This window comes from Bombus affinis, unplaced genomic scaffold, assembly GCF_024516045.1.
Source record: "Bombus affinis isolate iyBomAffi1 unplaced genomic scaffold, iyBomAffi1.2 ctg00001043.1, whole genome shotgun sequence".
NCBI lineage: Eukaryota > Metazoa > Arthropoda > Insecta > Hymenoptera > Apidae > Bombus > Bombus affinis.
Genome location: NW_026109520.1, coordinates 1 through 14,831, shown reverse-complemented (window position 1 = coordinate 14,831; position 14,831 = coordinate 1). Strand labels below are relative to the sequence as shown.

Genomic DNA, 14,831 nt, shown 5'->3' with positions numbered 1-14,831 from the left:
AAAAAAAAGAAAAAGAAAAAGGGAAAAAAAGAAAAAGAAAAAAAAAGTTAATAAATAATAAATACATTTGTTAAACTGAGCAGGTTTTATTTGAACTTGCCTATAATTATTCGCCTACAATTATTTTTATCGACGAGATTGACTGGATAGGCACAAATAAAGGAGTAAACTGTACATTGTCTGAACCTGCAAAGAGATTCAGATCAGAACTTCTTTCTAGATTGGATGGATTAGTATCTAACGAAAATTCTAATGTAGTTCTTTTGGCTGCAACTAATTGCCCTTGCTATGTATATCACGCTATTTCAATGTTTTCTAAGTAGAAAATATCTTAATATCATAATTATTCATTATCTTAATCTTAATTATTGTGTTGTGCGGAATATTCCTTTGTTATTATTAATATAACAGAACAATAATATTTATTGTAAATATATTATTAGGGACATTGATGCAGCTTTACGCAGATGCCTTGAAAAGAAAATATACGTATCATTACCAAATGAAGTTACTCGACTTGGTATGTTCAAATTATACCTTAGCAACCAGTTATTAGAGAATATGGATATTGTAAACCACATAATAAAATCTACTGAAAAATATTCTTGCGTGGATATAAAATTGCTTTGTAAGCAAGCATGGCTGCTCGAAATAAGTCCAATATGGGAAAAACTTGAAAAAAAAAAAAAAAAAAAGAAACATCTGTTACGACTTTGAAATATGAATTAAAGAATTATGAAATAATAGCAAAATTGTTAAAAAACAATGTCACCTACAGTTACGGATGTGGATAGATATGAAGCGTGGAATAAATATGTATGCCATAAGAACATATTTTAAAAAATATAAATGCTTATCATATAAAAATATAAAAATATAAAAATATAAAAATATAAAAATATAAATGGTTATAAATTATTAATATAATTATCGTTCGAAAAATTGTTCGCGTGCGTGCATTTATGTGTGCGCACGGGCTATAAACAAGTTTGAAATGTTCGTTCTACATATATGTATACGTGGTATACATCTTCCCTTATAATATATAATATGTGTAATCTGAGTGGTAATATCTCCACGTATTACATATGTGTTAGTGTATTTTATCGATAATCTGTCTTTTATTTCCTTTTATCTTATTAACGCATGTATGGGCGCGTATATGCGCCGGGCGAAAGCTATGGTTATATATGGGATTGTTAACAAATAAAAATTAATCTAGGTGTTATTAAAGAAATTTGTTTCACCTTCTAAACTTTTTGATGATTGGTTTACTTTGAATATTTTGCATATTTTTGCATATCATGAGCATTTTGTACATTTCTATACATTCAAACTTTCTATGAATATAAAATGATCCGCACTACTATCTACTTCATAGTATACTCTATACGTTTAAAATGCTCCATTAGAAGCTTAAATCTATCAAAATACAGCTCCTAGGGAAATGTGAATTTTCACATGAACACATAATATCGATTTTCTCATTGAAACGTATAGGCAGGTATATACTAGCATAAGCCACCTTCGGCATTTGGCCGTATGATGCAGCACTAGCTCTGTAACATAGAAAACCATAGGCGTCAGTTCTTCTTATTTCCTCTTTGATATATGTTTACTTTAATGTCACTTATTCAGACGCTTGATACATTGTCGGAATGAAATTTTAGTAATGTGCAAGTAATTTTGAGTAGATTAATAAAGTATAATAAGATATTAGATTCATGTACATAGATTCAAGTGACATCAATCTTTATGTCCAGTATATACATGTGTATTGATCTATAAGTCAGTGTTAAAATAACAAATAAATGGCAGAAGAAGGAAAGAAGATTTCCTTCGGTTTTGCGAAATCTATTAAGAAACCTGTGTTAAAAAATGCTATTCCACAAGAAAAAAAGAAAGTTGATTACATTGAATGCCTTGATGAGAAAGGTATTAAAGTAATAGGGTGAGTTCAAAAAGTAAAATTTATAATCAAGAAACATATAACCTCAACCTAACCTATAAAAATCACCAATAGCGGAATATATATATTTGAAAACAATTTTTTTATTTCAATGAGGAAGAAAAAAAAGATGAACCTCTAATTATTCCATTACTAGGTTCAAAAACCTGGCATGATAGAATTCTTAATAAAATAGATGCAGACATTTTCCTTCCGAAGGCAGATAAGGAAAAGGTAGGAGACGCTAGTGTTAACGAGGCAAAATCAAAGCTATCTAATGGAAAAACATCGCCAATAATATCAATAAAGAAAGAGCCAGTTGAAGATAGTGAAAATAAAGTTGTTACTTTAGAAGAGCAAGCGACTAAAGAAATCATTGGGGAACTTAAGTCAAAGAATAAATATGAAACTAAAACAAATGATTTAACTTTACCTTTAGTAGAAGATGAATCATTAAGAGGCAAAGAACAGGTACGTTATCAACATATTGATGTGCAATGCACAGATGTATTACATTTGCATATTATAAATATCGTTTTGTATTTTTCAGTCTACGTTAGAAGATTATGAAAAAATTCCTATTGATGCTTTTGGTGTAGCAATGTTAAGGGGAATGGGATGGCAACCAGGAAAGGGAATTGGTTGAAATGAAAAGTATGAATTTTACTCTGGATTAAATTAATTATATGTATTTAATACATCACTTATTGGAAAGTAAACAGAGAACATCATTTTTTATTTCACAATCGTTTATTCTAACTATTACAGATTAGTAGCAGCTGTCATACCAGAATTACGACCAAAAGGTATGGGTCTTGGAGCAGACAAAGTAGCATTGCAGAAGAAAAATACAGATTTCAAAAAAGAAGAGGAAGAAGTTAAAATCGAGAAAGGAACATTTGTGAAAATTATAGCTGGAGAACAAAGTAATAATTATGGTCAAATAGAAGGATTCGATGATGATGCAGGAAGGCTCATAATAAAACTAGCTCTTGGTGGAAATATAATATCTGTAAATGAATTTATGGTACAGCCAGTGACTAAATCAGAATATTCTAAGAACTCAAAAGTTCAAAGTTAATATGAAGTGTTAGTTTTTCATTAAGGGACATTTAAGAAAATAAATTTGAATTGACATATACATATAAAGACATAATCGGACATGTAGAAAAACTAATTCAAGAGTACCTGTAAGTGTGTTGTTGCATGCAATTTTTTAAAAGTCCCTTCTAATTTTATATAAAATATGATAAATGTAGAGGTTTTAGATTTCAGTATTTTATGGGGTTAATTTCAGATACAAAAAAGTATGAGGAATATAAGGACAAGGAATCCAAGGGACTCAAGCAAAAGATGGATAGAAAAAGATCAATGTCCCCTGACCCCGAAGACGGTGAAGAACAAAAGTAGTAATAAAAGAAAGAAAATCGGAAGTACGATGCACAATAAGAACAAGTATGATAAAGTGGGGGATAAAAAATCAGAAAGACGAAAAAGGCGCTCCGAATCTAATGATGACAGCGATAGTGATTCTGAAAAGAAGAGACGGAGAGAAAGAAGTAACTCTAATAGTAATGATTCTTATAAATTAAAAAGATTGAAGAAGTCAAAGAAACGTAAGAAGTACGATTGCTCGTCTGAAAGATCAAGTAAAAAACGAGACGACGAGAAAGATCAAGATCTCGATCATTTAGTAGGCAGTAATATTTTCCAGGAACGTATTCGGTCATTTTACTTTCAAGATAAATTGTACAATTTTATTTATACAGATTTTATAATAAAGTGTATTTTTACAAAAGTATATTTCTTTTCTTACCCTTAACTGAAAATTACATTTAATTATAATATGTAATAATGTTTACAATTACATCAAAGTTAATGTCCTAAACTTTATCAATAATTATTAAAAATCCCCGCGTATTGCTTACGTAATGTTGATATCGAGTAATACCATACATAACCTCAAAGAACATTATGATACTTACGAACATCGTTAAACAAGTAGTGCGAACGATGTCGAGTAAGTATTCACTATGTATAAAGTATTTATAAATAAAAAGTATGGGAAATATATAACCGAGTGTATTTAACTTTTCCAACATTTTAGCATTTCGCTTGGCGTTGGTACAACTTCAAGTAAATGAAGTAAAAAGCAAAAATGTAGAGCGGGCAGTTTCCTACATTTCAAGCGCGAAAGAGCATAATGCTGATATTATCGCTCTTCCTGAATGCTTTAATTCACCATATGGAATACGTAATAATTTGTTTCTTTTTCTAATAATTTATTATATGTATAACAACTATATAGAAAAAAGTAAAAGTAGACAAATTACCTTAACGTTCATACTTCCATAAAGATTGTGAATTGACTCGAGAATATAGAATTTCCCCATTTTTATGATTATCGTGATTTTTGTATAAATATATTTTTTAAGATACTAATAATTAGATACTTATAAACTAGTATTATCAATTATTTTGTATTTATAATTCCACCTATAATAGTTAAAAATTAAAGTTAGTTAAAATCTAACTTTATGTTTCAAAAAGTACTAGCAAAGTCGTTAAGTAACAAGTCACTGGTACTGACCCAAATAGCATGATTGTAATTAAACATTTCTAAATATTCATTTTTCATCTTGAACCTGTAGAAACAATTTATTATATGTACTATTATCTAAGTAATTATATATTTAAGTAAATCTAAATATAAAATTTAGTTATTTTAATAATTTAAAAAATAAAAAATTGACAAACATTTCAACCTAATTTATGGTTGGAACAAAGGACAGTTATTTTTCATTAATTGAAATATTGCAATGCAGAATAGTTTCCAAAATACGCCGAGAGTATTCCTGATGAAACGGTGAAACGAGCGTTGCTTTATCGAAGGCAGCTAAGGAAAACAGCATTTATGTAGTTGGTGGTACGATACCTGAAATAGAGGGCGATAAATTGTACAATACCTGTACTATTTGGGGTCCCGATGGAACTTTGATAGCAAAACACCGGAAGGTAAATAATATACCTCCATGTGGCTTTGAAATTGAAAATATTGGGGTGGAGAAAGTGACTCTATCTAGGAATAATTTAGGAATATGCATATGTACATACGTGTACTATAACCAATTCTATAATTTAAAAAATATGTTATAGGTTTATAAAATACGTTTTGATACGAGAAACATACATTTTTGTCGTAATATAATATATAAATTTTTGTACAATATATTTGTTTTGTAATATAAATTTTTCACATAGGAAAAAACTTATTTTTTCTTAAAAAATATTCCTTCTCAAATATTATTAAATGATAAAACTTTTTAATAAAAGAAAGTGATAAAAACGCTGTCAGTTATTAAATAAAAAACAATTAAAGTTTAGAAGTTCGTAACATTGATGTTAAATTACAAAAGTTACAGCAATAGAGTTAGCAACTATATTTTTATGTTATTAGGTACATCTATTCGACATCGACATTCCCAACAAGATTACTTTCCGAGAGAGTGATTCACTCAGTCCTGGTAATTCCCTAACAATGTTTGATGTGAAGGGCTGCAAAATAGGTATTGGCATTTGCTATGATATCAGATTCGAGGAAATGGCACGCATTTATCGGAACAAAGGTACAGTAGCTTAATCGAACAATACTTAACTAGCATGAAAGTAACTATCTTTCTTAAATATATTCTATATAAAATATAATCAATATAATCTGTAACTCTGTATAAAAAGGAGCTTAATTTAAAAAACCAGTATATTCGCTGAAAATGAAATAAATAAAAGAATTAGAAGCACGACAAGAGGACTGTTCTCGCATATTCATAAATTATGGAATATGGACTGTGCAGCTACAAAGTTAACTAAAATTCAGTGGTCTCGTATTTCCCATTTCTCTGTGTTAGGTTGCCAAATGCTGATATATCCGGCGGCATTCAATATGACCACTGGACCACTGCACTGGTCATTACTTCAGCGTTCCAGAGCGAATGACAATCAATTATACGTCGCCTGTATATCACCGGCTCGTGTTCCTTCAGCAAGTTATGTCGCATGGGGACATACACAGTTGACAAATCCCTGGGGGAAAATCCTTTATGATTTGGAAACTCAGGAAAATATGGTGGTCACCGATATCGGTAATTTCCAGCTTAACATTAAAAGCGAGAAATCCATGATGTAATTAACTTTTAGTCTCGTTGGTTCATCGATTTTGCCGGCTCCCTCTGTATTTGTTGAATTTATTAGCAAGCATTACTTATTACTTCGTATGTTTTTCTTTTCTCTCAGATTTGAAAGTTGTTGAGGAAGTAAGGGCTCAGATACCTACATTTTCTCAAAGACGTACGGATTTGTACGACACTGTCTATAAAAAGGAGTAACTCTACACTGAAACAGAAAATGTTTTCTTATAATATTTCTACTACAATACCGTTTTTTTTTTTTTTTTTTTTTTTTATGACTTATTACTAATTACTTATCATTTGTACTAAATGAATAACTCAATTAAGAAAACCAAAATGTTATAAATAATAATCTGTATATCTTGTGTATCAATATGTAATTGGATATTGTAATAATATTGGAATGTCTTTGATCAGGGATATGATAAAGAACACGCGAAGACTACGTTCTTTTGAACATCTTTAATATCCATCATTTATAACATTAAACATCTTTTTAAATATTTAGATAGATTAATACGTAACTCTTTATATATATAAACATTAATTTGAAGTTACAAGCTTAGAGAAATTGGTCGATTAATATTTATAGATCGGCTGTCTTGATGAAAGGCTTAAAGAAAGCAAAAACATAACAATGTCGCAAATATAATTTATAGTTTAACTTCTTTCTTGTATCTGTCTGCCTTTCACGATGTTTTACCAATTACAATAAGTAATTTCGACTTCTTTGCGCTCCGTTTTAACGCATTCGAGACCGAAAGAAATTCATATCAATCAGTAGGCATAATATATATAACTGTACATAATATATTATAGTATAACATAGTATATAATTTTATATTTTAAAAACATGAGGCATAAAATTTAAGATTGTCATCGACTTAAAATTAAAATATGAAAAGAATATTCCAGAGAGAGAAAAGCACAGTATCATTCTAACAAAACATTCAGATCGTACTGACACCCAGGAATCGTATTACAATAAAATCTCGGTCTCGAATGAATTAACACGAACGATTAACATGAAACACACTTGCGGCTTAAACACCTTCGATATCGAGGAAATTCAAACTTTACAAATAAAAGCAGCCTGTTCCTCTTTCCACCACAGACTCTCATACCATATCCGCTCTTATCCAGGCTTTTACTTGAAATCTCTGTCTATTTACAATTTAAATTTACCCGGACCACTCGTTGAGTCGGCAGCCCTTTATAAATATATAATGAACCCAGAACATATACCTGTGCCCCTAGCTGGTATCAGCTCTAGTAACGTTCATACCGGAACTTTCATACGACGCCAATTTGTCACGCGTGAACATCGATTCTTTCAGGGGTCACGGCTTTATGGGATTATATCCTTTAAAGTAATTAAAGTGATACTAATGATACAGAATTTTTTACAAATATTTAATATGTCCATAAAATAGGAAGTTTCGTGCTCTCTTATTTTATATTAATTATAAATTAGTAAGTTTTACATTTGTTATCTATAGATTTAATAAATTATTAAAATTCCATGAAGACATATTCTGGAACACATTAGAAGATTTTGCTGTAATTTACAACGGATGCTCCGAGTACGAACAGGCAGTAAACGAACAAATAGAAATTCAGGCTATTGTGGTAGTATAGCTCACGTGGGATTTTAAGCTCGAATTGGACTTAAACGTTACGATCGTCGTGAATAATTACGATATATACCCTGTACGACGAGCAGAGAATCTTAAATTATTAACGGCAATTCCTTTGTGCAAAGTGCAATTTTATTAACGGCCTGTAACGAATGAACGGCTCGTTTTGAATAAAGTTTACATTTAGAAAGTAAACACAGAAACACATTTTAAGAAACTAAGATATCGAGTTCTACTTGTAAACATCAAGTGCTCTTCGTTTGAGAAGATTACGAGTCTCTTCTTCGATAACGACATTAATTAAGAAGTTTCGATACCGTTTATGACATTAAGATCTCATTAGTAAAGTTATATCATTAAAATCTTACTGTTCCTAGAGAATATAATATAGTTAAAACTTCCAGAGGATCAACAGGTAAAGAAATTGTTGATAAAAGCATTGTTAGTGACAACTGACTGTAATCGATATCTGCTGGGTGAAGTTGTGTGTTCTGAGAATCTGTGTTAATGCAAGGATTCTGTTACAAATCATCAACTAAAGAGCCAGCGGGCACGTCCGACCGATCGATCGATACCACGAACCTCGAATGAATTAACGCTCAAGGTGGAACGGATTTAATAGATCGAGTGTTAGTGTAATTTGACACTTTGTTTACACTTGCTTTATGCAAACAAAGTTTGATGTTCTGAACTCGATGGTTATAAGATCTTATTGAAACTCCAGTATTTCACCCGCACGGTACGACACTTTGTTGATGATTGTCCTTGTATGTTGTTGATACTCCCCATCAGCCGTTAAATTTTGTTCGTCTATCGTACTTTTCTAGCCAGAGGTTTTCCCTGATGTTTTTCCCTACTGTCTAAGTCATCAGGTTTGCAGCTCGGGGAGGACAGATAATTCGGAATTTCCCAAAGGAAGGAGAGGTGCCGTCCGAGCCATAAAGGGACGGTCACTCAAAATGCCGAATAGATTCATTTAAATAATTATGAGAAACAAGTAAGTTTTGTAAGCACAAGTTTTCAAATGTTATAGTTTGAATCTGTTCTTATAATTTTAAAAAGACCTTACAGCCAGGATCTCTAAAAAATTCGATGAAAATTCTCATGAGACATCAATTGAAACAATTAAACGCAACAGAGAATGGGTATAATCATATAATTCCTCCCCATTTCAAAATTCATTCATATACATCGATTTTTGTTTTCATATTTGTTTTATGTGTGAAGAATATGTATTTATTGGCATCAAAATATTTTCTGTTTCAATTCCTGGTCATTTTAGATCGAAACTTCCAAATATCGTTGATTAAAAATTTTTTAATTTTTAAAATGAAAGGCACTAGTTATAGGACAAAAAGTTGTTTCAATTATTTGAACATTCTGCTTCATTCCTACAATAACATATTTTATTTTAAATGAAAACAAGAAACAATACTATTGTGTATAAGTTTAACGGAGTGACACAGGTGATTTGTAGCTAACACTGTAGCTAACATAGTTTCTGCAATATACCCTTTAATCGAATAGAAACAAGGGGATTTTAGAAATTTCTATTAACCGACAGTATTGTCAACAAGTTTTAACAATGACTGAAGGTTGCAAAATTAAATATAAAATGATTTATTAATAGCATATGCAGTGTTAAATTTGTAAATAAGCAGTTTATCTTTTAAGAATAACAAAGACACCAGAAAATAAAAATAAAGAATATTCTAATTATATTGCAAACTAACGAATAATGTAAAGAATTTATTTTTGTTATCTATATCACAGATTTTAGGTAAAATATTAATTTACTTATTATTAGGAGATTGAATTTGAAATATAATTATAATTTATAAGGGACACCTTTAAACTAGCAGATATTTGGTAGCAGTTCTCTAGCCTTTGTACAATATAACACAGTTCAGTTTAATTGAGTTTAATACCTTTGACCAGCCAGTTTCCAATTTCATTTATGGCATAATCTCCTGACAATTTCATACCCTTCGAAAGAAACACGATTTTCTATTATTGTTTTACAATCGCGGAATATGATCAGTGTTTCAATTAAGCTCCACTGTTTTAATTTCCCGTCTACGCACGATGTGGGTACACCGTTTTTTTGTTGTTTTTAGATACAAGTGACGAGAAATTATGAAATGATATTTTAAATTTAAACTGATTTCATTCATTGATTTATTGTAGCGACAATGGTAACTTGTTTAAATAAAGATTTTATAAATAAAATATTTAAGGTCTAAAATAATAAATTAACACATGTGAAAACATTAAAGCTGTTACCCTTATTCATGGTCTTGTTGGAACGTGTTTAACGAGCGTAACGTAGGCGTGAAAACGAAAACGTTGAGACTCTTGTGGCGTAAAAAGACTGAATTCCTCATAAAAATACAAGAAACGAATACAAGAAACGTGCACATAGTTTATTCTCGACCTTGGATACATAGAACCAAAAAAAAAAAAAAGAAAAAAAAAATGGGTTTTCTGAAACTTTCGTTTCTCGTGATGAGTACTTTATGATGCAATAAAAAATTTTGTCTGAAAATTATACTCAAGATCAATTTCATGATCCATTTTCTCTAACAGATCTCCATCTTCCACAGCTATAACAAATAATTTTTTCACACTCTATACATTTAACATCGATTATAATTCTGATAATTGAAACACCGAACATCAATGTGTTTATTCACTACGCTAACACAGATAACAATTAACAACTTTGACAACTTCCTGGACACCCTGGGCAATAGATTCATAGCTGGATTCCTCGGCTGATCTCTCCTCTGATCATTCCCCCGTGATAGTAACATAAATGTCCCCTCCTATTGAACCCTTCACTTGTGCAGAGATCATAGAAGCAATCAGTCGCCTAAACCCCAAGAAAGCAGCAGGTCACCACCTAATAGGAAATAAAGCAATCAAGTAACTTCCGATAAAAGGGATTGCACTGGAAAAAAACAAGAGATTAAGAAAAAATTCTGAAAGAGACACAAATCAGTAGTATTATTTTATATTACGTTGCGAATTACTTTTCAAAGTAATTCGCAAGTAAGTAATTTCAAAGTATTTCAAAATATAGAATAAAAAAAATTAAAATATTACAATTACCATCAATAAGCTCAGCGTCCACATATGACTATGTGACACATAGTGATTGACGCTTCCAGATATGGGACTATGGTTCTGAAGTGAACCATTTCTGGGTGAGTCATCGACGGTAGTGACATTAAATTCGATCGGATCTTCTGTGGGGTTTAGGCATTCGATGTTGCAACATCTGCGTTCATACCGGAACTTCTTGCACTTCTGTAATAAAAAGAAATCGATTAATTGTACGGATCAATCGTCACTAGACTATTTGAAAATTCAGGTTATTCAAAGAATGAAAGAAGAAGGAATTGCTCCAATTCCACCATTGCTTTAGCAAAACTAGTATTTGAGAACCATTAGTCAAATATATTATAACACTAATACTAATACTAACGGTTTCACCGTCGAAAAGTGGATCTTTCTAGCATGTCTACGCAAATGAAGGTTGGAGGGGGGAGGGGGAGGGGGGAACTGTACATGCGCCAAACACCTTTACGTTCGTAATTTTTCACACAAATTTACAACTGTAGGGAAAAAATTATCTCTGATGTTTCAGATGTTAGAAATTGACAATATCGCATAACGGAATGCTGTGTTCTAGATATTCTATTTTTGTTACGAAAGTGGTACAAACGAAGTCCACTTAAGAATAGTACAACAAAATCGGTTGACGTTAGGTTATCATGCAGATATCGCGGCTTTTGCTTTGGAAAGCACGCAACTGCCAGTCTCGTCGTCCCTTGTAAACGAGAGAAAGATATTGTAATTGGTCGGGATTAACATAAAACTCGTCGCATGCGATCAGATGGCCTGAATGTTTAAAAAACGAGAGTAGAGTGCGTGCTACGTGGTTCTAACAGTTTAGGCGGAAACTAATTATTGTAACCGGAGCCGAGATATGTAGCGATATTACTTTCCTCGACAAAGCGTATAAGGTGAGGAAAGAATCGCGATAAGGTAGAACAAGAGACAGGAATTCTTTACGTAAAGCAGATCTGTCAACTAGATAGAGATCCTACAGCTATAACTACAGTGAATCCGTACTCTGGCGAATTGTCGTTTCACAAATAAAGCTTCTGAAAAACGGAATTCATAGAATATAACTGCTGTTGTAAGAATCTATATATCTGATTTTGCTGCCGTATTTGTCAGAACGTTTGTTTATCAAAAAAACGCATCCTCTGTAATCTTCTGTAGTTTAACAAGGCACAGTTAATAAAAGAGATAGAGCGTTAAACGGTGACGATTTAATCACAGTTAAATAGATATTGGTCTCTTTAGTTAAAATGCCCTATGATTTATTTGCATCATTTTTTTTCCATGCAATTTAAAATATTTAAATAAACAATATTTACCAAATATTCAAATATTTAAAGAAACAGTAGTCCATACAATATAATTTTATTTGATGGTTATTTGATATTTAATATTTTGGTTTACATACAAAATTGAAATTATACTTTGCTTGAGGACAAAAATTCTAATTGCATTCCTAACATATACCAATAATTATTGATCGAAATAGAAAGAACTGCAGGACTAGGAAGATTACTTAGCATCTTATATAGCCTGGCAAGGCTCGAACGTTTCATCTTCCTGTAGATTTTCTTTGCTTTTAGACTTTCCTTCCATTTCTCTGAATTGGTATCTTCTGTACACTATTTATAAAAGAAGAATAAATTACATGTTACATCCAAGTTACCAATCCAAATAATTTTAAGTAAGAAAAGAGATCTAATGCAGCAGTTTCCACTTAAATATAGATCCGACGATTATTTACGAACAAATAGTATAAATCTTTTAGCAATATGAAATTCGCAATATTTATTCAAATATTTATATTTATAGTACGCCATTAGCAAAGAAGACATGTTTGCGTGCGTTATCGATTTTACGCTTTTGCCACGCAAACATGGAAATTGCGATTCGAAATTGAATTTGCACTGGAAACGGTTGACGTTACGACATCAATAACATATTTCAAAAACACTGACGATATCATACGGAATCAGAGAGATTCTATGAGAAGTTAAACGCATAATCATCCTATTGTAAATAACAGGAACAGAAAGTACACAAGGAATAATACAGAATCATCCTATCATCCTATCCTATTATACAGGATTGCTTTGATTCGAGCTCAAACATAGGGAAATCTGAAAGAATTTTTCGCAGAATTTCCTTCCCCTTTGAATTAGCTTTTATACAGAACGACTTTAACCTTTTCAAGGAAATACCTATAGAGTGTGACGATCTATGATTTTAAATAGAGAGGTATATCTGAAAAGAGGTGGATGTAAAACGTAGCATATAAAACGTAGATCAAATCTTTATTCAAGGATTTTTTCTCTTCGCAGAGAATCAGGTTTTCAAGAACGATCGAATATGTATGCACTTGATTTACACGTGAAGTTGTCATTAAAAATATTGTTGCGTTTAAAAAGATAAATATTCATTTAAATTTAATGAAATTGTTAGTCCAATTGTTTTAAGCTTAAAGATATGTAGGTGTCACATTTATATATTGAAAACCTGGGAGCGGCATTAATTAACAAACCTAGTCACGCGCACACGTACTTTAAAACCATGCTTGAAAATCGATATTCCCTGAAACAATGCATCGTTCTGCGCTTCCAATTTATTTTCGCACGAAGAATCAGTCCATTCATCGTTGCCGTCACCATCGCTACTGTAATCTATATTACTCGAATAAATTCTATATCTTGATTGGAAAATCGCATATTTTAACGAACTTTCTGTGTTTTTTTTTTTTTTTCTATGATTTTAATTGGCAATTTCCGAAATTGAACTATAGCTTGAGAATAAACCGATAATATTTGAGGGTATATATACATACATCATGTTTTTGATGGGTTTTGTAGTAAAATAATTGTAGAAAAAGCAAACTTTTTAAGAAAAAATTACCATATTCGAGTAATAAATTATAGAAAATTACCAATGTAATTCAGCTAATTAGTGCCCCAGTTAATTTCGATGTTCACTACCACGCCACTTAAGAAGTGGTTTCGTGTCCGAGCGGATTTCCCCCACGTAAAGAAAAAAAGAAAAAGAAAAAGGAAAAAAAAAAGAAAAAGAGAAAGGAAGAAAAAGAAAAAGAAAAAGGAAAAAAAAAGAAAAAGAGAAAGAAAAAGAAAACGAAAAAGAAAAAAAAAGTTAATTTGGATGTTATAAAATGTTATATAACCAAGAACTTATCTTCTACTTGGTAGTCGCATAAGAGAAGACCGAGCCATTGAATCGCTCAAATAGATTAGCTGATTCGCTTAACGTAATTTTACTTCCGATGACGTAAACAAGAGCAGAAAGTACACAAGTAATAATACAGAAATGTCAAATGTACAGAAGAATAAATTTCGTTAAATCATTAGCACGTAACATTTCCTTATAATTCCATTTGTGTATAGCAAAATAGCTTGTGTGCTTTCATGAATTATAATTGATATTTAGAAGCTTTCATGTAGGTAGATATATAACTCGTGTTAATTAGTAATTTAACAATACATCATGACAACATATCATTTTCGTTTCTTCGTTTATCTCGTTATGCGCGTAAACGAATGTGTAAATAAAGACATATAATCAACGATAACATGTAGTGGCAAACATGATAATTATCGACAAAGGAGAATATTGGTGAAATGATTGTGGGTGATTTCACTCGGTGTATCGGTACATAAACTTTGATAGACATTGCCGGTGGATTCGCTGTCGGTGAAATCGTGTCGATGAAATAATTGTCAGTGATTTAAAGATAACCCAATTTATTGATCTCCCCTTCATAGAGTTGTACGTCTCTCTATAAAACATATTCTACCTGGAAGGGCTGAAACATTTAGCTTAGTCACACTAAACTGGACTGGACTGCAAGTAAGAAGATTGAAATGCAAAATTCACGTGTGAGCGCAACGATTTAGATGGAAAGTTCGATAAGGCGATTATGTATATTAA

The 14,831-nt window shown here is 31.3% G+C and overlaps 1 protein-coding gene and 1 pseudogene across 1 annotated transcript; both read left to right on the top strand.

Moving 5' to 3' along the window:
* Positions 1-2,741: 2,741 nt before the first annotated feature.
* On the top strand, positions 2,742-4,349 carry LOC126928527 (G-patch domain and KOW motifs-containing protein-like). Its single transcript, XM_050744189.1, has 2 exons — positions 2,742-2,975; positions 3,246-4,349. The coding sequence occupies exons 1-2, from the start codon at positions 2,757-2,759 to the stop codon at positions 3,768-3,770; spliced, it is 744 nt and encodes a 247-aa protein (XP_050600146.1). The 5' UTR covers positions 2,742-2,756; the 3' UTR covers positions 3,771-4,349.
* Positions 3,859-7,240, top strand: LOC126928526 (omega-amidase NIT2-like; annotated as a pseudogene).
* Positions 7,241-14,831: the final 7,591 nt, after the last annotated feature.